The sequence below is a fragment of the Eublepharis macularius genome, chromosome 2 (assembly GCF_028583425.1).
Source record: "Eublepharis macularius isolate TG4126 chromosome 2, MPM_Emac_v1.0, whole genome shotgun sequence".
Lineage (NCBI taxonomy): Eukaryota > Metazoa > Chordata > Lepidosauria > Squamata > Eublepharidae > Eublepharis > Eublepharis macularius.
The window spans coordinates 43,212,372-43,238,660 of NC_072791.1; the positions used below are offsets into that span (position 1 = coordinate 43,212,372).

Consider the following 26,289-nt stretch of genomic DNA (forward strand, 5'->3'; position numbering starts at 1 on the left):
GGAGAAAGTGAATCCCAAAAGAGAATGTTTTAAAATAATAAATGAATGGGAGAAATAAGACAGTGCCTATTGAAGATCTTGCAGCGCGACTGCCAGATGACAAAGGGGAATAACTTAAACAGTGTAACTGCTGAGACCTTGTCCAGGAGAAAAGGACTGCCAGATGACAAAGGGGATTGCAAGACTAGATAACCGTGGAGCATTTTCTGGCACACTTAAAAGACATGCTAGAACAATGTGGGCCAAGTTCATATTAAATCTTCTTGTGCAGCATAAAAAGAGAGGTCCAATTTGCTCCTGAGAGAAAGGAGAAGGGGCCAAACTCGACAAAGGACACAACCACACAGAACCAAAAGAGATGGCAAGACAACCATGCAGAACATCAAGTGTCACAGGAAGATACGGTTGTTGAATTGCTTCTAGGGAAAAGAATCAAGGTCCAATGTGTCAGAGAGGAATCAATCAAGACTGCGTAAAAACAGCCTAATAAAAACTTTATAAGGTATACCTGCATGGACCAAGAAAGATCAAGGGTCAGACAAGGTTCCCTGTTAAAGTTATATTTTACAAGGACATGACTGATCATCAGGGCATGTTTGGAAATGGGGGAGGAAGAATTGGTATTACCCCTCTGGGATGGCCCAGACTCACCTGAAAGGGGAGCTGTGGGAATAGAACAACATGATATTACAGTGGAGCCTTATGGTCCAGGTCTTAACTTTGACTAGGGAATAACTTAAACAGTGTAACTGCTGAGACCTTGTCCAGGAGAAAAGAGAGACAAGTCTTGTATAAATGGTATAAGTATGCTATAATGATTAATCTCTTAATGTGATTGATTTACAGGAAAATCAAGCTGTTGTAAGTTGTTATAATGGTGTTATGATGGTAAGTTATTAATGGTAAAGGTGTTATAATGGTAAGTAAAAGTATAAGGCAGAGAAATGTTTGTAGAGTGGGTTTAACTGTATATGTATATAAATATGGAGGTAACAGCCCTCAATGTTGCTGGCAGAGACCTAAAAATAGACCTCAACCTTTGACAATGTCTAGGAGGAGAGCAGTGGGAGCAGGCAGAATGCTGGGCCAATCAGAATGAGTGTTCACTAGAAGCAAAGGAAGGCCCTTGGGAAGCTTTGGGAAAGACTGAGAGGGGAGAAGGGTTTGAGACCTTGCTAAGAGAGGCAGCAGAAAGATAGCTGGCTGTTAACTTGTTCTTTTACTTTGAAACCTTTCCTGTTCAACCCAAGTCCATTTGGTAGTTTAAAATCTGTTCACTCCAATATTCCACCATATAAATAAAGTTTGTTTTTGTTTTGTTTAACCCTGGCTGACCTGAAGTTATTAACTGACAGGAATTAAGACACACGCACACAAATGCTCTGGTCACATGGAAAGGGCCTAGTGCATTAAATGATGGCAGCGTATATATAAAGAAAGTAATTTCTAAGTTCCCTTTTCTACAAAAGCCCTGAGCTACAGCTGGGTGAGGGGAGGTACTGGCTGCCTGTATGGAGGAGCCTCTGGAAGAGGAGAAAGGGGACCTTGTGAGGGTTTGGGTCAGCTCTCTGCCTGCTGTAGTCGAGATTTGACAAGTGGCATGTAGCAGGGGGACTCCTGGCCTTTACCTGCCTGGGTGTCAAGGGGAGTGAATGGCTTGTGTGTCTGCATATGAGGTGGGAGTCTACCCACACCCACCTATTCCCACCATACTGGGCCTCCCAGATCCTAGTCCAATGCTCTAAACACTATGAAACACTGGCTTAAGTATGATGCACATGAAGGGATGTCACTATGTTACCAACAATGTCACTGGAGAAGGCTCTGCACTGGTAAGCCTTCTGCTGGTTGCCAGCCTCAGGCAACTCCACTTTTGCCTGTACTGCTTCACACTGTTGATAAGGCAAAAGCACTGTTGATAAGGCAGTGCTTCACACTGTTGATACCGTATCTCAGAAACTGACTTGAAGGAACAGGACCATGCAAGGTTAGCCAAGCAGCATAGATTCCCCACCAAGTTTCAGTTCATGTTGCACTACTCCACTGATTTGCATTTAAAGATAATGTGACAGTGGCAGAAATCTAACATACTGGATAAATGGAAATTTTATACAAATCACAAGTTGCTTTCCAAATATCATTTAAGTCACACTCAAATTTGTGCCTGAGCAACAACAGAGTAAACGTCAGGTTTAGTCTAGGTCTCCATGATAGTCTCTAGTTCTAATCTGGCAGTTGCCATGGAAGCCAAAGAATGTTATTTCTTTTTTAAAAGGGATACAATTAACTCTCATGGTTATGGGGGGAAATCCTTTCAAATACATAGGCAATTTCTACAGAAGGGATGGCAAGAAAGGAGATCATCATTTGGAGCAAATAACTCCCTTCTGCAAATTCTTAATCCATCGAAGTCTTGCTCCATCAGAGGAATTTTTAGAAGAAGGGAGTCTATGGATCACACTGAGTAGAATGTAGCCATTGTATCCAACCCATAATCTGTAAAATGAGACAAACGTGTGGAAAATGTTTCCATGAACTTTAAAAAAATGGAATGCATGGTAAGAGGTTCTACTAAGAACAGGACTGGATCAACTATAACTGCTATTCTTAATTTTGCAGTTTGCTGGTGTGACAAGATAAGATGCCTTAAATGAGGTAGCTGAGATGGAGAAGTGTGATTTCCCTCACACAAATGCCCAGCACCTACCAAGCCAGCCAAAAAAATTGCAGAAGACAGGAAAGAATCACTTCCATAGCCATAACAAGAGTCTTCATAATTAATTTGTCCCTAACATTTTCCTTGCAATGGCAGCAAGAAAATATTTCAGGGATGGCAATTACCTCTGGTGTCAAAATGATGAGGAAAACAAATGTTCAACCATCAACAAAAATATCAACACCATCCCCACTCCCCTTTCCCTATCATGGGTGACAGAGCTGCACACAGGAATTACTGTGCAATTAATACCGGGCATGTTGCAACTGAAACTACATTTTCTGTCTGAAGATAAACATTTTAAAGCAATCCAGGTGGAGGGGGGCATCTGTCATCAATAGAACGGGGGAGGGGGGGAAGACTTGTGCAAGTGTGGCCTAATCGATGCATTACTGCTTCTTCTTTAATTAACAACACATATGTCCCACAATTTACAAGCAGTCAACAGTTTATTTATATATTTAAGGAACTTTCATTAATTGCACATATGTTCCACAATTATTCTTTTTTAAAAGCAAGTTAAGTAGGAAGGAAAATTCTTGCTACAAGGAAAAGTAATGGGTTTGGGTTTATTGAAGGTGTCCCAGAAGCACACATCCCTGATGCTGCCTGATGCCAATGTTGCATTTAGGTTAGTACTGTGTCCTTTGATTGAAAGCTGCTCTCCAGGGTCTCTCAGGCATAGAAAGGTCTCCCCATCAGGTCTTTGAGATGTTCGGGACTGAATCTGGGACCTTCTGTATGCAAAGTATATGTTCTGCCAGACTACAGATGCTTTACATTTACATTTTTTTCTAAAGATGCAGCCTCTCCTTCCTCTAGGTCATGAAATCATTTGAGATTTAACCCCCAGAACTCTTTTCACCCTTCCTCAAAACATCCATAGCAGCACACTTTCTGAAACCTCCTTTGAGGAGGTTAGGAATATTTCCAACTTTCTCAATAGCAGGGAACACATTTACTGTACTTCTGGCATGCAATGAAAAAATGGTGACCATTATATTAGCTTTGGGAAAATTCAGAAAACAAAAAATCTTCAAATAATAGGCTGCAACAGAAAGCTGAATTTGTTTTAGCATAATTATTAAGGGATATAACCCAAACCTTTGAATTCATACTCACATCTGCCAGAATGTATCCCCTGTCCCAAATGTACACATAATGATAGATCAAGATGGGTAGTAGCCATGTTAGTCTGTCTGTAGCAGTAGAAAAGAGCAAGAGTCCAGTAGCACCTATAAGACTAACAAAATTTGTGGTAGGGTATGAGCTTTCGTGAGCCAAAGCTCACTTCTTCAGATACAGCTAGCATCAGAGTCCATCTATTCTTATATCGTGGAGAGTGGAGTGATTGCAGAAGTCGAATGATAACAGCCGGTGAATGACAATGGCAGGCATGACTGAATAGGGTGGGGTATGCAGAGAGGTAATGGGTGTGGAGAAATTAGCTGATCATGTCTGCCACCTGCTCCATGCAACTGCCTGGCTATGGGCAAGGGAACAAGCATGTAAACTGTTTTATAGTATTTTCTCCTTAGCTATCACACATCCAATGTCCCCCAAAACAGCACTTATTTAATGCATGAATCAGCCCAATAGTTGTGTGAATCACCCCTTTGATCCCTTTCCAATTTGAAGAAGAATCTACAAGCCAATACCTATTGCTGTTATCACATTGGCATTGACAAAGTAAGGTAAAATGAAGACATTGGCTTGATAGGTAAGCTAATTGTGTATTAGCCTCAAGCATACTCCTTTATAAAATACACTTTAGGGAGATTTTGATAAGGTCACCAGTTTAACAGAAAAAGCCTGCAGGATTTATACTAAGACTGTTCCTCAGTCTTTGAAAAAAACCTTTACATGATCAAGTGCTACCTTGCAACAACAGGTATGATATCTGCCTTTTATATGCCTGTTCCAGGGAGAATCAGTTCATTTCTCTTCTCATGTCTCATCCAAATGCAGTGTTTTCCTCAACCAAGAACCCAGTGGTCACATTTTCCAATGAAATGGTTAATTCCATGTCAGTCTTCTACGTTTGCTGCCCTTGAAGACAACCTGAAAATTACAGTCGCTTCTGAATGGGACACTCCAGTTATCATTTGAGACCACTCCCCCACCTGGCACCGGGCCATTTTGGCCCCAATCCGGGCTGTTTTGGCACTGTTTCAGCAGACAGCTCTGCAAGTCTGCTGTATTCAGGGAGCTTTTAACAGAGCATAGGTTGCAGGCTTTTTATTGCATTTTATTAAGTTGCATTAGGTTTACTAAGTTGAGAGGAGAATTTGGCTTTTATTGTTGTTTGACATTTTTAATTAAGATGAGTTGAGCAATGAGGTAAGGTGGTACACAAATGTTTTAATAAATAATAAATAAAATAAAATGTATGCAACAATTTTGTTTTAATCTGCCCTGGACCTTTATTACAGCTCCTGCTTGCATTATCTTAAAGTTTTACCTCAGGAGGGTGCTGGTCCCAACCAATTTTCCTCCTTTCCTCACACACACACAGAGCATCTCAGAGCCTCTCCATACAGATTTCCTGACCTAGACAGAATCACTGGACAGAATAACCTTTTTTCTGAGATACACCCAGACTGACTCAGGCTCCCAAACAGTTTGCCTGAATGACAAAAGAAATATTTTCTCTGAAGTTACAAACAGAAAGACCCAGGCTTTCATACAGTTTGCCTGACTTGGCCAGAATGAATACTTCCCCTCAAGATCAGACTAAAACTGCAGTTCTCTCCATCACCTAAGGTACAGCTACTGTCCAACCACAGCACGCTTACTCACCCATCCAGCCTTGCTTCTTCTTACTTCAGAGGCCTGCACTTCTAGCCACAGTAAACACTAGAGATAGGCACGAATCGAATTACGACCCAAAAAATCACACAAACCAGGCCAGTTCGTGGTTCACGAACCAGTGGTTCATGGAACTTCCATGAACTGGTCTACTGGTTCATTTGGGTCGTATTAAAGGGCCATTTCCCCAGGGAAATGGCCATATAAACTCTTCCCTTTAAACTATCAGCTGGCAGGCGGCGGGGGGGAGGGATCCCCCCCTCTGCCCAAGGCCCAGGCCCATACTTACCTTGCCCAGCTGCCCTGCGGGCCCGCAGCGTCCTCCCCCTCCTCCCACGAGGGGTGGGAAGGCCGTTTTTGGCCTCTTCCGCTGCTATGTGGGCCCGCACGGCAGCGGAGGAAGCTGAAAACGGCCTTCCTACCCCTCAAATGGCCACCCCCCCACACACATTAACACACAGAAATAAAGCACACAAACTTATTTATATTGCACAACATTACAGTGTGCTTTTGCCCTAAATTCTATAGGCAGGGAATGATAAATACTTGGAGCAGAAGGCTTGCTCCTTTAGGGAGTAGAGAGGGCAGGCTGGCAGGAACATTGCTGCCAATTTTAATATCTTGAGCTGAGCTGAGGTATAACGTTTGGGTACGGCCTGATGTGCGAGCCCGTGGCCATGAACCGAAAGGCTCTTCACCTGTCACCTGTAGATTGTGCCCTTTGGTCTTAGACAAGTGGGCCTGCTGGATCCCAGACCAGCCCAAGCTACAGCGGGTTATTGTTTGTTTTATTTAAATTGTATTATATTTTGATTGTAATTTTCTTTTGTATTTTTAGGTCCCTTCAGAAAGCAAAGTGGGCGGTAAATATTTTAAATACATGAGTAATTTAAGAAGCTAGACTCATATAGTCCTCTCTTGCCGTTTTCAGGAACTTTGATTCAAGAGACCAAAAACTGAGAACCTTTCTGACTCCGATCTGTTTTTGCAAGTAATGTGCAGAATTCAGACTGCACTTTCCTAGAATCAGCCATACCACAAGCAGCTTCCCATGAAACCATCATTTATAAAGGCAAATATCAAATATAAGCACTGACAAACCAGAGACCTATGATCTACTTGGTTCGGAGCAGCTTACAATTACATTTGCATGATAAGCCCAGACTACTTTCCCAAGTTTTTCCTGCAGCAGAGAGACTTTGATTGGTGATGAGAGGCAACGGGGAAATATTGAGAGAAATAAGGAACAAATATTGTTCTAGTTGGCAAATTTAAAACAGTGGCTTGGATCCTATGAATGAGTTCTATGCACACTAGATAGCCTCTGCCACGGAGCATGCTTCCTCTTCCACTAAAACTTCTGTTTGCACAAGACCAATGATTTTCAATGAGCTGTTGAGCAACCAGAAGTTTTAGTGGAAGTGCATTCTCTGGTGGAATATGCACAGAACTCACTGACAGAATCCAAACCATTTGCAGCTATGGAGTTGGATGTCATCAATATGCAGATGACACCCAACTCTATATCTTGCTATCCTGGTCCCCACAAGGTTCAGTAGAAATCTTGGATCGCTGCCTGACAGCTATGGTGAAATGACTGAAAATGAACAAATTGAACCCAGACAAGATGGAAGGTAGTGATGCTTGTTGGGAAGGTAGAGATCATGAAGGACATTATACTCCCCACTTTCTATGGACCCTTGCAGACTCGGTTAAGAGCCTAGGGATTATACTGGATCCAGTGCTATTACTAGGGAGCGGGGGGTTAAAACAGCCGCAAAAAGTGCTTTCTACAACCTCTCCCTAGCCTGCACAATGGCTTCTTACCTCAATATGGCTGACTTGGCCACCTGGATCCATGCTATGGTAACATCAAGCCTTGTAATGCACTATACATAGGTCTCCCATCTAAACTAACTAGGAGACTCCAATTGGTGCAAAATGCTGTGGCTCAACTGTTATCAGGAGCGAGCAAGAGCATGAACATCACTCCCATCCTGCAGTCACTCCATTGGCTACCCATTAGTTACTGTGCTCAGTTCAAGATATTGGTTATCACTTACAAAGCTCTTCACAGCCTTGGCCCGGCATACCTACAGGACCGCCTCCTTTCCTATGCTCCTCCAGAGCAGCTTCACTCTTCCGAACAGGGTCTCCTGCAGGTGTCACCCTGCACATTGGCAAAATTAATAGCATCTCATACACAGGCTTTCTTTGTGGTGGCCCCTACACTGTGGAATGGCCTGCCTGAGGAAGTCAGGAAAGCCCCTACTCTCCTGGCTTTCCGCAAATGATGCAACACCAAATTATTCAAAAAGGCTTTTTACTCAGATAGGAGGGCTGTATTGTAGGGAGGGGATCTCAGATGATCTGCTAATGAGTTAGGAACCACAGACTTCACTACTATGCTGTACTGGATTCCTGCTAATGCTATGACTTTGTGAATTTGTATCTATTTACCCTATGGCATTTATGGAAATGTTTTTGATACTGACTGTACTAATCTCACACTGTGTAATCCACCTTGAGTCTCAGTGAGAAAGGCAGACTATGAAGGACATACATACATACATACATACATACATACATACATACATACATACATACATACATACATACATACATACATACATACATACATACATACATACATACATACATACATACATACATACATACATACATACATACATACATACATAAATGTACGCACAGTGCCAGGTATCAGTGCAATCTTTCCAAGGCAGAAAACCACATGGCACTGCATTTCTGCTTTTATTTTTGTATGATTTATTTAAAGATCCAGTGTAGTGTAGTGGTAGGAGTACCAGGATCTGAAAGACCCAGGTTCAAGTCCCCAATTTGCCCTGGAAGCTTGCTGGTTGACCTCGGGCCAGTCACTCTCTCAGCCTAACCTACCTCACTGGGTGGTTCTGCGGATAAAATGGGAAGGGAGAACCATGTATGCTACCCTCCTCATTTTGGAAGAAGGATGGGATTAAAATGTGATTGGATGGACAAAGAGACATATGCACACATGTGCACACTACCCTCTAGTGTCAAAGCTTCTGTTTTCCTGATAGGAAGCCATGCACCACCTTCCAATCCACTACATGGGAATGGGATATTACATGACTGGCAATGGAGTAGGAAAAATGTAAGGAGGGGGGAGCTGTTCGGTTTTAATTGTCTTGCAAATGGCCTTTCAAGTGATAAATCTATTAGGTCTAACTTTGAATCAATAACAAAGGAACAGCCCCATCTGGAGGCGGCCAGTGGGAATCCATACAAAATCAAGCTCTAACAACTCTAAACTAAAATAAAGGAAGCTGATTCACACTATCCTCAGAAATAAAGGCACATTTTAAAACGTGTTAAAAGGCACTAACCACCGGCAAGAATATGACATGCACAGCACCGGCTGAATAACATACCACTTATTACTTCTGAAATCCCTCAACACATCACAGCGACGTTTATAACCAAGCCAGCCTAAGCATTTTGCAGATTTGACAGTGCAATCCCATGCAGAGTTGCATTCTTCTAAACCCACTGGCTTCATAGGATTTCATTGTCAGACCTTGCCTCACAAAAGCCATAATGGTCCGGTTCTAAGGGAAATTTATACAAGGAAAAGGGAACGTGGCAATATATTCCCATTCCTTTTTCAAATCACTAAATTCTGCAAGTTAAAAGTAATCAGTTTTTCTTATGTAGTATTTGTAAGAAACAAAGCTGCATGTCACAGCCATGTGTTGATTGCATTTTTGTAGGATGAAAAGCAGCTGCAATTTCCTGATGCAATTCTGCACACAAAAAAACCCTGTCTGTAATAAGAACTCTGACTGCGGTTATTTCTAGATTATCTGGTCTATTTATTTATGTTTAATTTATACCTCACCTTTCTCCCAAATTAGGACCAAGGTGACTTACATAATTCTCCTCTCCTCCTTATCCCCACAACAACCTTGTGTGGTAGGTTAGCCTGAGTGTATGTGACAGGCCCAAAGTCACCCAGCAAACTGCCATGGCAGACTGGGGATTCAAACCTGATTATCCTAAATCTTGGTCTGACATTCTAACCACTGCACCACACTTGCTCTCACATCCATATTGCCTTGCTGCTTAGTTTTGCACACTAATTCTCAGTATGACTTCATGTCCTGCTCACTGGCAGCTTTCTTTGCCCACTGCCACTCTGAGCAATATCGGGAGAACAAAAAATTGAAACAACTGGTGTTGTCTGCACTGCTACATCACTTCTGGGGAAAAATTGAAAGTGATGTATGCTTTGCAACCACAGAGTTTCTGATGATTCCTAGAGCCACTTTAAGCAACTTCTGGGTTTTTCCCAAAAGTGACATAGTGACGCACAGGATGTTGTGCCCCTGGTTGCCAAGCACAAACTTGCCACCCTACTAAGGAAGTGGGTCCTCTGATCTGATGGTGAAGACAAGGTCTGACTATTCGCAGCCATGTTGGATTCTGGAACCTCTTCTGGTCACGTAGGTCATCAAGCATGAAAATAACCTTTCTTCTATTTTCCGTCTAAACCTTTTAACATTCTTCCTCTTAATTAAACTGCTATTTTTTTTAAAAAAATACAAAAATTCTGACTAAGAATATTTAGTATTAACATTTTATTTATTTATTTACTTCATTTATGCCCTGCCTTTCTTCCCAGTCGGAAGCCAAAGCAACTTACATTGATCTCCTCTCCTCTATTTTATCCTCACAGCAACCCTGTGAAGCAGGTTAGGCTGAGAATGTGTGACTGGCCCACTGTCACCCAGGAATCTTCTATGGCAGAGGGAGGATTTGGACCTGGAACTCCCAGATTCTCATCTGATACTCTGACCTCTACACTTCCTAGGCTCTCTTCATTGATTTGATGTGCTATCAGGAAAACTTTGGGTTACTGTTTTGTCTGAGAAATAAAGGGACTCTCACTCTACCATCAAGTCCTGGCTCCACCACTGAGCATCTGATTTACATGCAGAACACCTTAGGTTCATCCTCCAACTGAAAAAGTATCAGGTAGGAGGTAATGTGAAATATTTCTGCCTGAGACCCTAGAGAAACTGCTGCTAGAGTAGATGATAAACCAAGGGCTTGGTATAAGACAGCTTCATAAGTGTGCTGTACAGGTCAGTTTTAGGAACTGAGACTTAGGGCCAAGCTACACATGACGAATGGCACTTGAATGGCAAGTGTATTTCTCCCTGTTCACTTGCCCTCCATTCAATCCACTTGCCGTTCAAGTGTCATTCGTCATGTGTAGCTTGGCCCTTAGTTTCCCACAGGGGTTTTTTTCTGGGAAAACAGATGGCAGAACTCTGAAGAGGGAAATGAGGAAGAAACACACGGGATTCTTTGAAATCATATTATTTTCATGCACTATTGCCGAGTATTTTCAAGAGGTGCTGGAACTCCGTTCCCCTGCGTTCCCCCTGAAAAAAAGCCCTGGTTTCCTGTAATTTTTAGTCTATGTACTGTAAAAGGTCCCACCCAGGTCTGAATATGATTGGACTAGCTTTAGGACACTCACACACATTCCAAGCATCACAGTTCCTCAAGCCAACCTGGAACTAATGGCTCAGATACCAGCCAAAAAAAGACCTTGCATCTCAGAGGAAAAGAATCTCCCAGCTCTGTTCTCCAAGACAAAGATAATTAACCTCCCCCAAATGGCTTTTCCCTGACAAACCGATTCCAAGACCAACAGAGTTAAATGGGAGGGGGGGAACTCATTTTACTTCTGGAGACTCCAAGCAAGCAAGATTTGTTTCCATTTCCATCTGGAAAGTAGTCCCCCCCACCCACCCCAATTTGCTGCTTATAAAGAGATTCTAGGAACTGCCTGGCGGAGAACATTAGCAGCTAGAGTAGTTCACACATGGAAGGAAAAACAAAGAGGGATTGAAGATGTTCCCTTGAAGCTAAAAGAGGAACCTGCCTGAGTACCCACAGGGAGCTCATTCCCTGCTTAATCTGCTTTGTATGTAATTGTTTCCTAATGACTAGGTCCTTGTTTGGTCCCAGCAGGTTCAGGGACTGGGGCTGCCACTGAGGTTTCCTAACACCCGACTACCATTATAGGTATTACCTTAGGCAATGCTGCTCTCTAATTGCTGGGCATTGTCCATACTTACAGCAGATAGTCTCTAGAGGTGCAGCAACCGTTACAAGGGGCAGGAGTATACCTGTAGCTTAAAAAAAGTTAATGGAAATTTCTCTGGCATAATGGCTTGGAGATTTCCACCTTTCAGACAAGGAACAAATATTCTATCTTATATTGACTTTTGAAAAGTAAATGAAAACCAGTACTGGAAATTCCAGAGAGGTAACCCTGTCTTTTTTAATGTGTTTGTTTAGAGAGGAGCTTCCCACTTTTCTCCTCAATGGGAGCTCAAAGCAGCTGAAAACATCAACTGCCTCCATCGATATTTTTGCTCATCTGAGCAAAACCTGCAAATGGCTACGGTCGGTAACTTCCATTCATACGCATTCTCTGTGGTAGCTCCCACCCTGTGAAAGGGTCTACTTGGGAAGGTCAAGGAGACTCCTACATGTCTATTGTTTTGCAGAACATGCAAAAGAGAGATGTTCAGGAGGGCATTTTTAGAGTAGTACCAGGAGGGCGCCTTTATAATGGAACAAGGCTGTATATAGTCCACTACAATGAGATCATTGCAGTGATTATTCTAGAGATCATCTCACTTTTACTGCATTTTTTTCTACTATTATGAGTCCACTAAATCTTGATTAAGCAGTTGTAGTTCACATTGTCTACTAATTCTGTAATTCTAGTCTAATTGCATTGTTCATTGGCTATCTTATGCAGTATGGTTGTGGGGGTTTTTTATCCTGTAATCTGCTTTGAATTTCAGCAAGAAAGGGGCTATAAATAAAATAAATTAATCTTCACAACCACCATTTGAGGTAGCTTAGTGTGGGAGAGTTCTAGGTGGGCAGCCATGTTGGTCTGGCATAGAACAGCAGGATTTGAGTCCAGCAGCACCTCAGAGACCAAGATTTTCAGTGTGTAAATTTTTGAGACTCAGAGCTCCCTTCAGATGTCTTCAGGTTTCTAAACAAGGGAGCTCTGACTCTCAACACTTACAGTCTGAAATTCTTGTTGGTCTCTAAAGTCTATTGGACTCAAATCCTGCTGGTTTGGGAGACTGGCCTAAGGTCACTTTGCAAGCTTCCATGGTCACAATGGGGATTTGAACCTGGGTCTCTCAGATCCTAATTTTACCCTCTAACTGCTATACTGCACTGGCTGTAACAAGAACAGAAAATGTGGGGCACGATAAACAGGGCCATATTAACTCATGGCCAGGCCCCTAGGCTTTCAGGTATTTCGGGCCCCCTCCAGCACTTCAATCTTTCACCTCACTACAACTGACAGTCTGACCCTGGTACGGTAGATTCTAGACCGCAATACATAGCCCTATATCTATTTTGAGGGTCTCCTGAAGAATTCTATTCACAATTTTAAAAATATTTTTATTGTGGGAGTAGAACTCTTCAGGAAAGCACATTTTGGGGGTATGATTGTTCAATACTGTAATATTCTGAAGTGAATAAAAATTTTATTATTTATTAAAAATATATAATTTGTGAATAATTGTTTTATTATAAGAGCAATTTGTTTTACTTCAATAAGGAAGCAGTTAATTATCTTATTAATAGAGGTTATATAAGAGAATAAATTAATTATAATTTGTGTGGGGGTGTGCCTCAGCCAAAAAAAATTGACAGGCCCCCTAGTCCCGGCGGGGCCCCTAGGCTTTAGCCTAATCAGCCTTATGAATAATACGGCCCTGACGATAAAGGTTGATGACATTTTATTCCAGCTTGTGTTTTGGGATACTAAAGCCCACTTCTCCAGACACAATGACTGGACTAGTTTTCTACAATTGTAACTCCTTTAAAATGCCAGGAAAGCTAAATACAAACAAGCCAAGCGCCATTCAGGAAGACTCAGAGGCCAAGGAAAGCAAGGAGGGGTGGGGGAGAACAGGACAACAGCAAGCTGGTCCAAGACACAGTCACAGTTGACCAGTAGGGTTGCCACAAAGGTCAGGAGGAAAAGTGCCCTGTCCCTTTAATAGAGGCTTTAAAGGGTTTTTTCTCTAGGTGATATTATTTACTTCCACGGATGAGAACTTTTAGTTGTCCATTTCCACATATTATGCCTCTATTGAAGAGACAGGACATTTTTCTCCAGATCTATTGGCAAACCTATTGACCATCCTGTAAGCACCTTCTTCCTGCTTCTTTTAACAGGGGCTGGTGGTATTCTGGGGCCAAAGAAAACAAGAGCACTTAAGTGGTTTCAGGTGAACTTGCATTCTAAAGCAAGGCAGGACTGAGAAGGGGTCATCCCTGAGCCGGACAGAAGTACAACAGCAACATAAGATTTCTACACTTACTTGGACCTACTCACACAGCCATCCCCTCATACGACAACCACAGCAAAATCCTTGTCTCTGCTGAGTTTCAGCTGCTTTTCCCAATGGTTGGACAGTCACATGTATGTTCATCAGCTGTCTCATGAAGGACTCAACCCATATTAGCCACCCTATTTTGCCACAAGGTATCTGATAAGGGAGCTTTGATTCTTGAAAGATTATACCATGGAAATCTTTTCGGTCTTTTAAGGTGCTACTAGACTAAAATCTTTCTCTTCTGCTGCAGACTAATATGGCTATCCACCTGGAACCATTTTGCCACACAATCTCAAACACTCAAAAACCAATGGCTGCAATAGTTTGCTGAACACCAAATCTTATGCATGGCAATGGATGCACAAAACCAGTCTATAAAATAGCTGGCACAGCTGGTGTTAACAGGACACAGCTTTTTTTATGACCACAGGACAGTGAGGTGATTATGTAAATAGGCCTCTGTTAATGTTCAGGCTCTGAGCCTTTTCCTGTACGTACATTAGCTGTGGTTAGTGGTGATCTGGACAGCCCAGGATAGCCCAGTGTTGTCAGATCTCGGAAGCTAAGTAGGTCAGCATTGGTTAGTACTTGAATGGGAGATCATCAAGGAAGTCCAGGGTCACTATGCAGAGGTAGACAATGGCAAACCAGCTCTGAACATCTCTTGCCCTGAAGAACCTATGAGGTTGCCATAAGTTGGCTGTGACTTGATGTCAAAAAGAAAAAGCATGGACAGCCTGCATAGACTGGGAAGATCTAGGTTCTAGCACTCCAGCTTGCTATGAAACTTATTGGGTGATCTGGGGCCAGTCACTTACTCTTAGCTTTACCTCTCTCATAGGATTCTTGTGAAGATAAAACGGAGGAGAGGAGAGCAGTGAATGCCACCCTGAGCTCTTCAGAGTAAGGATGGGATTACAATGTACCAAATGCACTAGATAAGATCATGGCGCAGGCAGTATAGAGTAAGTTAAATAACGCTCAGGCAGTTAAATGAACCAACAGTAAAGCAGAGGGAAAGAGGAATAGACAGTGAAAAGAATGAGCGATCAAGAGAATCCTGCAAGAATTCTGCAGAGGCAGTGAACTGTGGAAGTGAAAAGCCAAGGCAAGTGTGGCCCGACAGACCCTGCTTTTGCACATCCTCCACGACTCAGAAGCCATCTGGCTGCTGTGACAGAGAGAGATGTGCAGCAGTGCTATCAGCTGATGACCAGGGAAGAAAGCCCATTAGTGATGGCAGGTTTGATTGAATGCTGTCCACCAGAACTCAGACAGACTTTCAATGAACTTTTATGTTTGCAGATACACTGAACAGACTGCCCTAAGACTTCAAGTTCCTACCAGGCTGAGACTTGCCCAGCCAAATGACAACAAGTTTCAAAGCAAACAAATGCAGGGGCAGAAAGTCTTCTAATATCCAAACAACACACTGCACTAACTCATCACTCACCTTGGCAAGCCTTTCCTGCTGAATCATAACACCAAGGCTGCCAAGGAAGAAGAAAACAGCTGAGAGGGACATGGCTGCTTCCCCACACATTAAATAAAGAAATCATCAGGGAGGGCCTGACAGAGGTTAATGAAGTTATGAAGGGACAGGACCAAAGGCCGAAGTCTGTGGGAACACTTGTCAAACCACAAGGTGCCTGCAAGGCAGAAGAAAACTACAGCCTGCCCTTCAGCAGGTAAAGATGTCACAATCCTTCCCAACAATTGTGTTGAAGCCAAAGAAGATTCCAGAATAGCAAACTCGGAATCCAAAGATTTCAGAGTTCTGTTCAAGCAACTGCGTCCCATTTAGCAGCAGAACCTGCGCTTCTTCTCCATAGCTGAGCTGGACAGATAAATTTTAGGTGAGGATCCCATCCCATGGTCTGCTCAGCTCTTTAGCCCTCCATTTCAGACTGCCTAAAAAAATAGCTGCTACTTTGTACTGATCTTGAGAGAATTTGTGTGTGCTGCTTACTCATTTCTCACGAACAGGATGGCAACGGTCCACTCATCATTTCTCTCAAACCCAATAAACTTCTGTAAGATGCGACCAACATTAGAGCTCTTCCCAACAACTATTTCTGTGGATAATCATCACCCATTTTTGTTTGTGACTGGTGATTTTATATCACGCACAGTCTGTACCACAAATTACAGTCAATGCTATTTTTAAAGACACATGAAGCTACCTTATATTGAATCAGACAATCAAGGTCAGTATTACCTACTCAGGCTGGTATTAGCTTGCCAGGGACTCAAGCAGAGGTCTTTCACATCACCTACTGCCTGATTCTTTTAAATGGAGATGCTAGGGATTGAACCTAGGATCTTCTGCAAGCCAAGCAGATGCTTCTGCCACAACCCTTCAGGCTCTATTACATTCATGCTTGATAGAAAGTAAAGAGTATCTCCGTGCATTTAGTACAAAGTTCTCCAGGTCCTGTTGCTTTGTCTGTGGCTTTTCTCCCATTTCTTCCACACCACTATAGGACAAGACTTGTCCATGCAACTTCCTTTGTTCTCCCCCGCCTACTGAAATTAAAGCACCAACTCTGCATTTTTTCTTAGCTTTTTCATTATCGCTGTGCTGTGTTTGATGCCTTCAGTTTAACCATCCATTTAGCCATTGCATTGTTAGTGGTTCTGCTTCATCAACATCTGGGCAACCCAGTCACAACTGACATCTACCCTCCCATTCTGATCTACTCTTGTATATATGCCTTTCCCAATCCCACAGCTTACTCTCCTGGCTCATGTTCAGATACTCAATGACAGGAATTCCTCAACCCTCAGAAGTGATAATGGAACTGAACCCCAAATGCAGCACGGAACCTGACTTCAGACTCCTCTTTTGGTGTGTTTCAATCTTACAGTCACAGAAAGACACAGTAAGATCTCTACTGGTTTGGCCCAAAGTTCCAGCCATCTACTTCCAGCAGGAGAAAGCCCAGTGCTTCTTAATAGTATACTAGCAGGGTCTGAAGGCAAGAACTCATCCCTGTTATAGCATCTGGCATAGAGATGTACACTGCCACCGAGCATGGAGGTTCCATTTAGTTGTCATAGTTAAAAGCCACTAATTGGCCCAGTACTCCATGATCCTGCTTATTAGAAACAATCTTGTTTGAACTGTGAACCATATGGACTAATAATAACATGTATAACATGCCCAAAATAGCTAGGCACAGAAAATGAATAGATTGACCCTGCGCACATGGCAAAATAAAAGAAAGCTGGACGAGAACTATGCATACTTAACATGTATCTTTAATTTAAAATCTCTGCAGCCCAAATTCTAATTGCTAAAATGTTTTGCATAAGAAAAAAGAGAGAGCCTATTATGGTAGCTAGATCTCAACAAAAGCAAGAAACTCTCATAACAATGTAATTAACGGTGTGACCACAATACACAAACCAATTTTAATTCAAAAACATTCTTGATACTTTTAACACTCTTGATACAAGTTGGTAATGTTCATGATTATATTGTTGTTGGGGTTTCTTGTTTTTTTTTTAAATGTTTTGCATGCCATCTTGCACTGCAGGTAGAGGACAGATACTCAAATCTTTGATTCTCAATCAGATAACAAATGAGATAGACATGAAGGATTTGCTGCAAAAGCACTGCTCAAGTTGGCATCCTTCAGCCTACTGTAAGAGACTCCAAGATCTTCTGGTGAGAAATGAAGGACATCAGGAGAAACAGCCTCTTTATCCTAACTGACACCACTGCAAATGATATTTTTCATCACACTATTCAATAACATCCAAACAATTACAACAGAAGTTCCTTCACCAAGCAGTCCTTAATTTAATATATTGTCGAAGGCTTTCACGGGCGGAGAACGATGGTTGTTGTGGATTTTCCAGGCTGTATAGCCGTGGTCTTGGCATTGTAGTTCCTGACGTTTCGCCAGCAGCTGTGACTGGCATCTTCAGAGGCGTAGCACCAAAAGACCGAGATCTCTCAAGATGCCAGTCTCAGCTGCTGGCGAAACGTCAGGAACTACAATGCCAAGACCACGGCTATACAGCCCGGAAAATCCACAATAACCATAGTCCTTAATTTGTTTAATTTGCTCTCACTCTTGAAGGAGATGAACCCAGACAAATCCCCTTGTTTTTATCCCCCATTCTTCACACATTTATCTTCCATGTTTCAACCAGTGTCATCTAACCAAGGATAGCAAGATTTTCATGGCTAACCCAAGCAGTGTGCAGATCCAGGGCTTTTTTTCAGGGGGAACGTGGGGGAACGGAGTTCCGGAACCTCTTGAAAATGGTCACGTGGCTGGTGGCCCCGCCCCCTGATCTCCAGACAGAGGGGAGTTTAGATTGCCCTCCGCGCTGCTCAGCAGCGCAGAGGGCAATCTAAACTCCCCTCTGTCTGGAGATCAGGGGGCTGGGCTACCGGCCATGTGACCATTTTCTCCGAGGGCAACCTATTGAATTCCGCCACCTCTTTTCCCAGAAAAAAAGCCCTGTGCAGATCTATGTTGGCAGTAGCTGAAATGCTGACTCTGCACATCCTTTGGGGCTCTGGGAAACTCCCAGAAGTGGGAAATCAACTCCATTGCCACTTATTAGGCTGCTAACAAAGCCATCCTGAGCAGAATTACACCCGTCTAAGTTAATGGATTTCAATGGGCTCAGAAGGGTGTAATTGTGCTTAGGACTGCACTAAAGATCAGCAAGTGGGGCAGTTGCTTTGGAAAAAAGAAACTGTTGTTCCTTTACCTGTGATTTGACATACTCATATTCTTCTGTCCCACGGGGAACATTCCGCAGGGATGTGAGGTAATCATATGTGATAACTGCAGTCTACAAAACAAGCAAGAAATAAAATTACAAACTGTGTAGAGCATCCATGCTGCAATTTTCACTTTGGACCCTTTGACCCACTATCCTTGCTTCCAGTGATCTAGAAATTCCTCTTCAATCCTGCAAGCTACTTGTGTACCCCAGTTTCGCTATTAAAAACTGTGGTGAAGGGACGTTTAGTATTAGCTTCCAAATTCAGGTATTCTTTGGAATATACTGGAAGAACATAAATAAGATTTAACAAGAATGAAAAGCTCCTAACACAGAACAGCCTTTCTAGGAAGCTGATCATACCTTTCATGTTTCAGACATGCAGAAACTAAAGCAGAAAGAAACAAAAGAGATTTGCTCTTTATCAAAGCTACAAAAAGAAATCAGAAAAATGTTTCACCTGGCACAGCTAATGCCCCAAAACGCAGATTTAAAGAGAGGACATTGACTGAGGGCTTTTATTTTCTTTCTGCTTATTTTTTTTACAATAGCATCACAATCCAATAAACTGACATTCCCCTGCTCTCATGGTGACCAAATATCTGTCTGCCTGCCTAGTGCATTTTAATCTTGTCTTTCCCCCAAGGACCAAAGTGTAGAATACACAGTTCTCTCTTCTCCCAGTTGTTTATTCCCCTTTCACACTCACAATTCGTCACAGGCCTCCCAGCAAGTATATTATACACATGAGCAGTGGGTCAAAATAGATGGTATCATAACACTGCAAACAATTCAAGTTTCCTCCAGAGTATTAGAACCTGAAATATAATTCACAGTAGGCAAGGGCTAATTGCTTGAAAGTTGTTGAAATGCATAATTCAAATATAGTATCAACAGTCCCAAAGAGCTAGATGCATTGCTTTGGACAAGCCCTGTGGCTCACAATGAAAGGTGGCCACCCAATATAGAAATTATCAAAAGGCAAATTCCATACAAAACTTCAGCAATCTAATTTACATGCTTCATATGCTGATGCATGCTTCAGTAGGCACAATAATTGTTCTACAAATGGTATGTTGACTTTCTCTGCATGTCCACACTGACCATATTTATAGAAGTCCCCTCAACTAATAATGTAAAATTTTCCTAGGCAATGGGAAAGAGTGTAGAATGACACATGGTGGATTGCCAAACTCCCTCTCATTGGCCTAAGGAACAACACTTCCTCTTTGCTATTTCATAAGAGATCAATGAAGAAATCTGCCTTCCCTATCATCACTCACAGCTCAGCTATGAAGATCTTCATTGTCTATGCATCCTTATTTTGAATGTGTATCATTTCAGAGGGATAACCGCATTAATCTGCTACAACAACATCAAACAGGAGCCCTGTGCACTTTAGCCAAATTTATTTTGGTATAAGCATTCATGAGATGTTGCTTCATTCATTCATCTGATGAAATGAGCTCTGACTCATGAAAGTTTGGCAGAAATAAATGTTATTAGTCTTTATGGTGCCACTATGGTGTGTGATTTTGAATGTGCAACATGTTGAGGATCACATTTATGACTGTGCAGCATGCATTCCTCAACAAATACCCTTAGTGGCAATTCTCAGTTCTCACTAAAGGAGCACTTTGGCAATTACAAATATTCTGACTGGCAGTTTTTTTGCACCAAGACATCCTTAAAAGGACTGGCACTGCTGGCGGAAACATACCAGTTTGGGATAGCTGTTTGAGATCAAGAAAACTCTGCTGGAGGAAAGTTAACCCTTCTCCTCAGCAATGCAGACCCAGCTCGAATTAGGGCTTCCCACAGCTGCTGCTGCTGAAATAAAATCAGTACCACTGGCCATAAATCTTGTAGTATCTCACCTGGTTTGACTCTCAGACATATAACATTTTAGCAAAAATGGGCTCTCAGGAGTCCAACATTTTAGCCAAGTTCTTCTACCTCCACTTATTTAATCTTTACACCTTCCTTCCCACAACCTGCCAAATGGATACTTACTGTAGCAACTGCTCTGCCAACTCGAACAACTCCAAAATCATTGGGATCCAGGGGTTTGTTGCTGTAGAGGTAAAAACCAGTGGTGGCAACAGCCACAGTGGCAAACGAAGCCAGTTTTAAAGCTCTTCTGGCCATGGCAGCAACCACTGCAGAAAATTTAAACCAGAGTCATTTGTGAGTGAGGAGAAGATGCAAGGCACATTCTAAAATGAGTTGAAGGAACGTTCTAACTGTGATGATGGGCAGAGGGGGAGATGGAGTCCAAACTATTTAAAATATGAGGTGTTTCCATTAGTACTGGAAGCAGGAGTGTGCAGCACTCCTGGCAGCTCAATGATACATCTGACTTTGGCACAGTCAGGCCTGCACCCCTACACACCTCTCCTGTACTGCATCCCTGCTTGTTCCCTAGCCGAGTGGATTAGAAGCAAAAAAAACCCAAAAATGGGTTGGAGTGAAAAGGGCCAAACTACACATTACATTTTGTACTGCATCAGATCCAGGTCCTCACAACAGCTGCAGGGAACAACATTTTAAAGGTGTGCAGGGGCCCAGGTCAACTTGGGACTGATGTGAGGGAGGAAGGGCTCCTCCCCACCCCCACTATTTTGGGGAGTGGAGTTATTCGACCCATTTGGGAGCTGCACATGCATAGAATACCAGACACAGAACCAACTTGTTACAAAACATAATGTGTAATTTAGTCCTGTGTAGCACAGTGCGTACACTAGAGTGGCATTTTTCAGGGTGGAACTAGACATTAACAAAGCAGTCCTAAGTACTTACATGCCCATGGGCTTAGCAAAATGTAAGTGTGCTTAGGATCACACTATAATTCTGCAAAAGCACTTTCTCAAAGTTGTGTTTGATGTCTTCTGGGCAATGCAGACCAGGGAGGAACTTACAGGAGAGGATCTACAGGACAAAGAATCCTTAAGCATTTCAATGCCCTGCAATTCTCCTTTACCCACGTCCTGCTCCTAGATGTTTTCCCCCTCAGCCTGGATGATTTTGGAACTTAGTGAGGGGAGGATAACAATCACGGGAAAGAGTTGAAGGGGGAAATCGGTGGGTGGTGAGGGTGTTAAGCACCACCATCCTATCCACTGATTCTCCTACTTTGTATTCTAACTTCTCATTCCACTCCCATACTTGGAACTTGAATAGACTATCCAGGAGAAGATGGGGAACAAGAGTTCACCTATATCCTTCAGCAGCTGGTGGCCACACTGGTCCACAACAAAATTGAAAAGCAAGAGCCCTGTAATATCTTGTGTTATTAGCTGATCCTTGGCTTTTCTTTTTGGTTTACATCCTTTGAGGATATATCAAGAAGCAACGTGTTTTGACTGCAGGAAGTCTTCTTTTCTGAAAGGCAGAGCTCCTGCTTTGCATGTGGAAGGCCCCCCAAAGGTCAACCCTGTCATCTCCAGTTAAAATAATCTCCTGCAGCAGAGCTGAGGCAATTCAACAGCTCGGAGAGAGCACCAATCAAAGTAGGCAGCACTGGGCTAAATGGGCCAATGGCCTCAGGCTAGATCTAATAGAAGTATATTTACATGTAACAATCATATCTAGGTTGTATATTACAACAAAATTCTTCCCAGCTGAAAGGGCAAGAATTATCTAGGTTAGTAGCACAATCTTCTTCCTTTTAGGTTTGAGGGGGCAGAATCCCTACACATTTCTAAACCATACTTTACTAAAACAAATAAACCTTTCTATTCCTGGCCCTTTTTAAAATTTTATAACAGCATAGACCCAGACCTTTTTACCAGCAACAACTTCTAAAGATATTTTTTCATCTTTCTTTTCCCACATTCTTCCCATTCTTCTTCTTCAAGAATGCCTGCCTGCAAACTCCATCTGTTGTCATGTTTTATTCTTACCTGAAGCCATATTGAGCGGTTGGAGTCATCACAAGTATTGGTGCCATATCTACTAATTGCAACACCTAACACAGGATTGCAAGTTGGGTGGGGAGCTGCGGTGGCAGCAAGGCTTTTTAAGCAACAAAGACACCTGCTTGTGTGCTAATTTCTCCTTAGTAATAAAAGGGAGGTATTAAAGTATAAGGTAAAAAGAACAGTTAGAATAAATTGCTTGAGAATTTTTCCATAAGGTGTACTTCTAGCATGTAAACAAGCTGCTCTGGCATCCCTAGGGGGAAATTTAAATGCTCTGTCTGCTGTGAAATATGCTTCTAACACTCTGGTTCTAAACAAAAGAAGCTGTTCAAGTTTGGTGGAATCTACTTTTCTGCTAGTGGGAAAAAGGCCATCAAAAAGGCTATACTGAGAATCAAGGGACCTGACTTTTCAAAAACCATGTGAGATGGGGACTGTAGTAGGAAGGGGAGTGGCAAAAAATTGAGTGAAAAGGCTGGCTGGATCCACTCTGATGATTTAGATCGGAGTGGCAGTATAAGGCATTTTAATATGAGATAAATTATGATCTTCTACTACAGAGCCCAGATTTCTATAGATGTGGATGACCAAGTTTTTACGATTTTTTTCCAGCTCTCTTTGCCTCAGCCTTACATGAGGAACTGACTAATAGCAACCCCTGGTGGGGTTTTCATAGCAAGAGACTAACAGAGGTAATTTGACATTGTCTGCCTCCACAACCCTGGTCTTCATTGGAGGTCTCCCACCCAATTACTAACCAAGGCCAACCCTGCTTAGCTTCTGAGATCTGATGAGATCAATCTCACCTAGGGCCAACCTTAGATTCATGGCAATATATATTTAATGTTTAGAAGGGCTTTTTTAAAAATAGGGAAGTTGTTTTATAAATGTCCATGTTTTTAATATATTTTAATGTCTGGGAAAATTTCCTAGATAGGTTTTATTGCATGAATTGTTGCTTTTGTTGGAAGGGAAGGACTTTGTGCTGTCTCTTCGCCTCACACTTCAGTGGGGGGGGGGGCTATAGCAAGCCAGATACAGATAGGTCAAGGTGTGTATAACCTTCATTTCTACTGATTTCTTGCTATCTCTGATACATAGACTGCTGCTCTCAGGGATCTTACTTCCCTGAAAAGTAAGCTAACCTTCCTTCTCTATCTCTCCCCCCCATTTCCCCATCACCCACCATAATAGCAGGACATGCTTCCTGTATCTCTCTCAACCCCAGTGTATTTTAACTAGATTAGAATGTTATAGCTACCCTATCCTGAATGGAGTTCCTTTAAATAAAGGACTCCTATTTCTTTACTAAAAGCAGGCTCCATGTGAACATTATTCCTCAGCAGCCAACGTGTAGATTCCATTATGCCAAGTGCACTCTGCCTAACAGTTTTACTGTATTTATGGTATGCCCTGTTGTCTTATTCTATTTATGGTTTTTATTGTGAGAAAGGCAAACTATAAATAAATAGTTTCATTTTTGAAGTCTGCCTTTATTTACTTCATTTACGTTCAGCTTTCTTCAAAGAAAAGTAAGTAAGAAAGTAAAAAACACGCGCAACAGAGAAACTATCCTCAAAGACCAAGGTCACCATTAGTTGGACTCAAATATGACCAGCGCTGATGAACCCTTATAACCCAACACAGACAATCTGGTCCTGATTGCGCAATTTATCTACCATTTGATGTGTAATTACACAGAACAGGAATAACTGAGAATTTCCCTGTAATTATATAGCTAATTAAAATCTTTACCATAGCATTTTTCTTTTCTATTATGCAGTCTTGGATGGTAACCAGTGCATGCTGGGGCAGAGAAAAGGCCTATTCCTTTTAATTAGAAAACAAACACCGTGACCACAGAGGTGCAAGTTTTATACACACACACACACTTAATCAGCATGGTTTATCTCTGTTTGGCAATCCCAACTATGGGACATAAATTTAGTGGCTCATTCCAAATCATCCTGGAAAAACTCAGGGAGAGCAAACTGGAGTTTGCTAATGAGCATACACTTCACAAGGAGTCACAGCCAGCTCCCATGTACACAGATACTACATATGCTTGCAAAAAATGTGTTTGTTGCATTCACTTTTTGGTGGACACCTAAAAGCTGCTGTAGCACAGTGGTTAAGTGGTTCGGCTGCGAATCAGCACTCTACTGGTTCAAATCCCACTACTGCCATGAGCTCAGTAGGTGGCCTTGGGTAAGCCTCTCCTCTTAGCTCCAGCTCCCCAGCTGTATTGTGGGGATAATAACAACACTAACTTGTTTACTGCTCTGGGTGAGGCACTAATCTGTCTAGAAGAGTGGTATATAAGCACAGGTGTTGTTGTTACACTTCAAAATGTATATCCTAAAAAAAAGTACTGCAAGGAATCCTTACCACTGCCACCTGGGGGAAAGATGAAACATTTTGATAGGTAGCTAGATCCCTTCCCCAAGCTCCACCCCCAAATCAGCAATTTCCCAACCCACAGTTGGCAGCCTTAGACTGGTCCTTTTTAAGTTGCCCATTGCTTTAAGTAGAAAACTGCTTTTGTTAAGATGGGTCAGTAGGTCATTTAAAATAGTTTTTGAATGCCAAAATGAAAACATGTTTAAATGAATACTTGAAAGAAAACTCTGATTATCTATCACCCTTGAGCACTATTACTGTATTTACATTTCCCCAGGTATGCCATCAAGAAAGAAAGAGAGAAAGTTGTCTTACATTCACATGCAAGTTACAGTTATGTTCAATAAAAAACCAACTTTTTCTGTAGAACATGGCGGGGGGGGGGGGCTCTTACATTCAATGTCATCTTCCTTTCGAGTAAATGTAGCAAGTATACTCTACAAAATATGTAGGGGGGACACTGAAGAAGACCAGTGCCCCTTTTCGCACGAGGAATCTCCGTCTGATGAAAACATTAGCCTTCATAGCACTAGAGGCTGTCTTCCGGCTGCTGATCTTGCCTCCCTAGCCTTAGCAGAAAAATTTCAGCGAACCGTCCGAGCTCCGAAGGAACTAAGCCGGTGGTTTTAGAAAAGGACGTGAGAATATTGGGAGATCGGTGCATTTACAGAGGGCAGAATATGCTGACTGGATAGACGCCGGGTCAATGGGCAGATAAGGAAGCCAGTCCCACGAGTGGAGTTGGACGGCATTATGGTGTGTGGCGATACTGGTCAGGAATAAACAGATGCTGGATGAGTCGCCCCGAAATCACTTGCATATTTGGCTTTGGGGGATGCGGGCAAATGCCATGCCGGTTCCTCGGAATCCTCGGCGGTATCCGCGTTCTAAATTCCACCCGACTTTGTCCCTCCCCTACGAAGATTCCAAAGGCAGCACACACGCACGCACCCTGGCCGCTTCCTCCGATTGTCCACCACAGGCAATGAAGGGCCACGCAGCTCTCATCACTTACCGGCTTCCTGGGCACCGCGACAATTTTATTCGGCGAAATCAAAGCGCCCCCTTCTCCGCACGTGGTACAGATATTTCACTGCAGGGGATGCTGGAACTTGTAGTTTCTCTTCTGACGCCAACATCGTAGGAGCTAAGGGGAGTATAGGCTCTAAAGAACTACAGTGCCAAGTACTGGGCGATCTCACTGAGAAAAAAGAGGTGGTCATGGACGTGAGTGCTCTCCTGT

At 42.5% G+C, this 26,289-nt stretch overlaps 1 protein-coding gene across 1 annotated transcript in view; it reads right to left on the minus strand.

The window, feature by feature from the left end:
• The window catches only part of ADCK1 (aarF domain containing kinase 1), a 155,050-nt gene extending 128,977 nt beyond the window's left edge, over positions 1–26,073 (minus strand). The window contains exons 1-3 of the mRNA XM_054972008.1: positions 26,062–26,073; positions 20,740–20,885; positions 18,712–18,795 (exon numbers count right to left, since the gene is read on the minus strand). Of these exons, the coding sequence (XP_054827983.1) occupies positions 18,712–18,795; positions 20,740–20,874 (219 nt within the window). The 5' untranslated portion in view covers positions 20,875–20,885; positions 26,062–26,073. The remainder of the gene's footprint in view (positions 1–18,711; positions 18,796–20,739; positions 20,886–26,061) is intronic.
• Between the last annotated feature and the right edge of the window lie 216 nt (positions 26,074–26,289).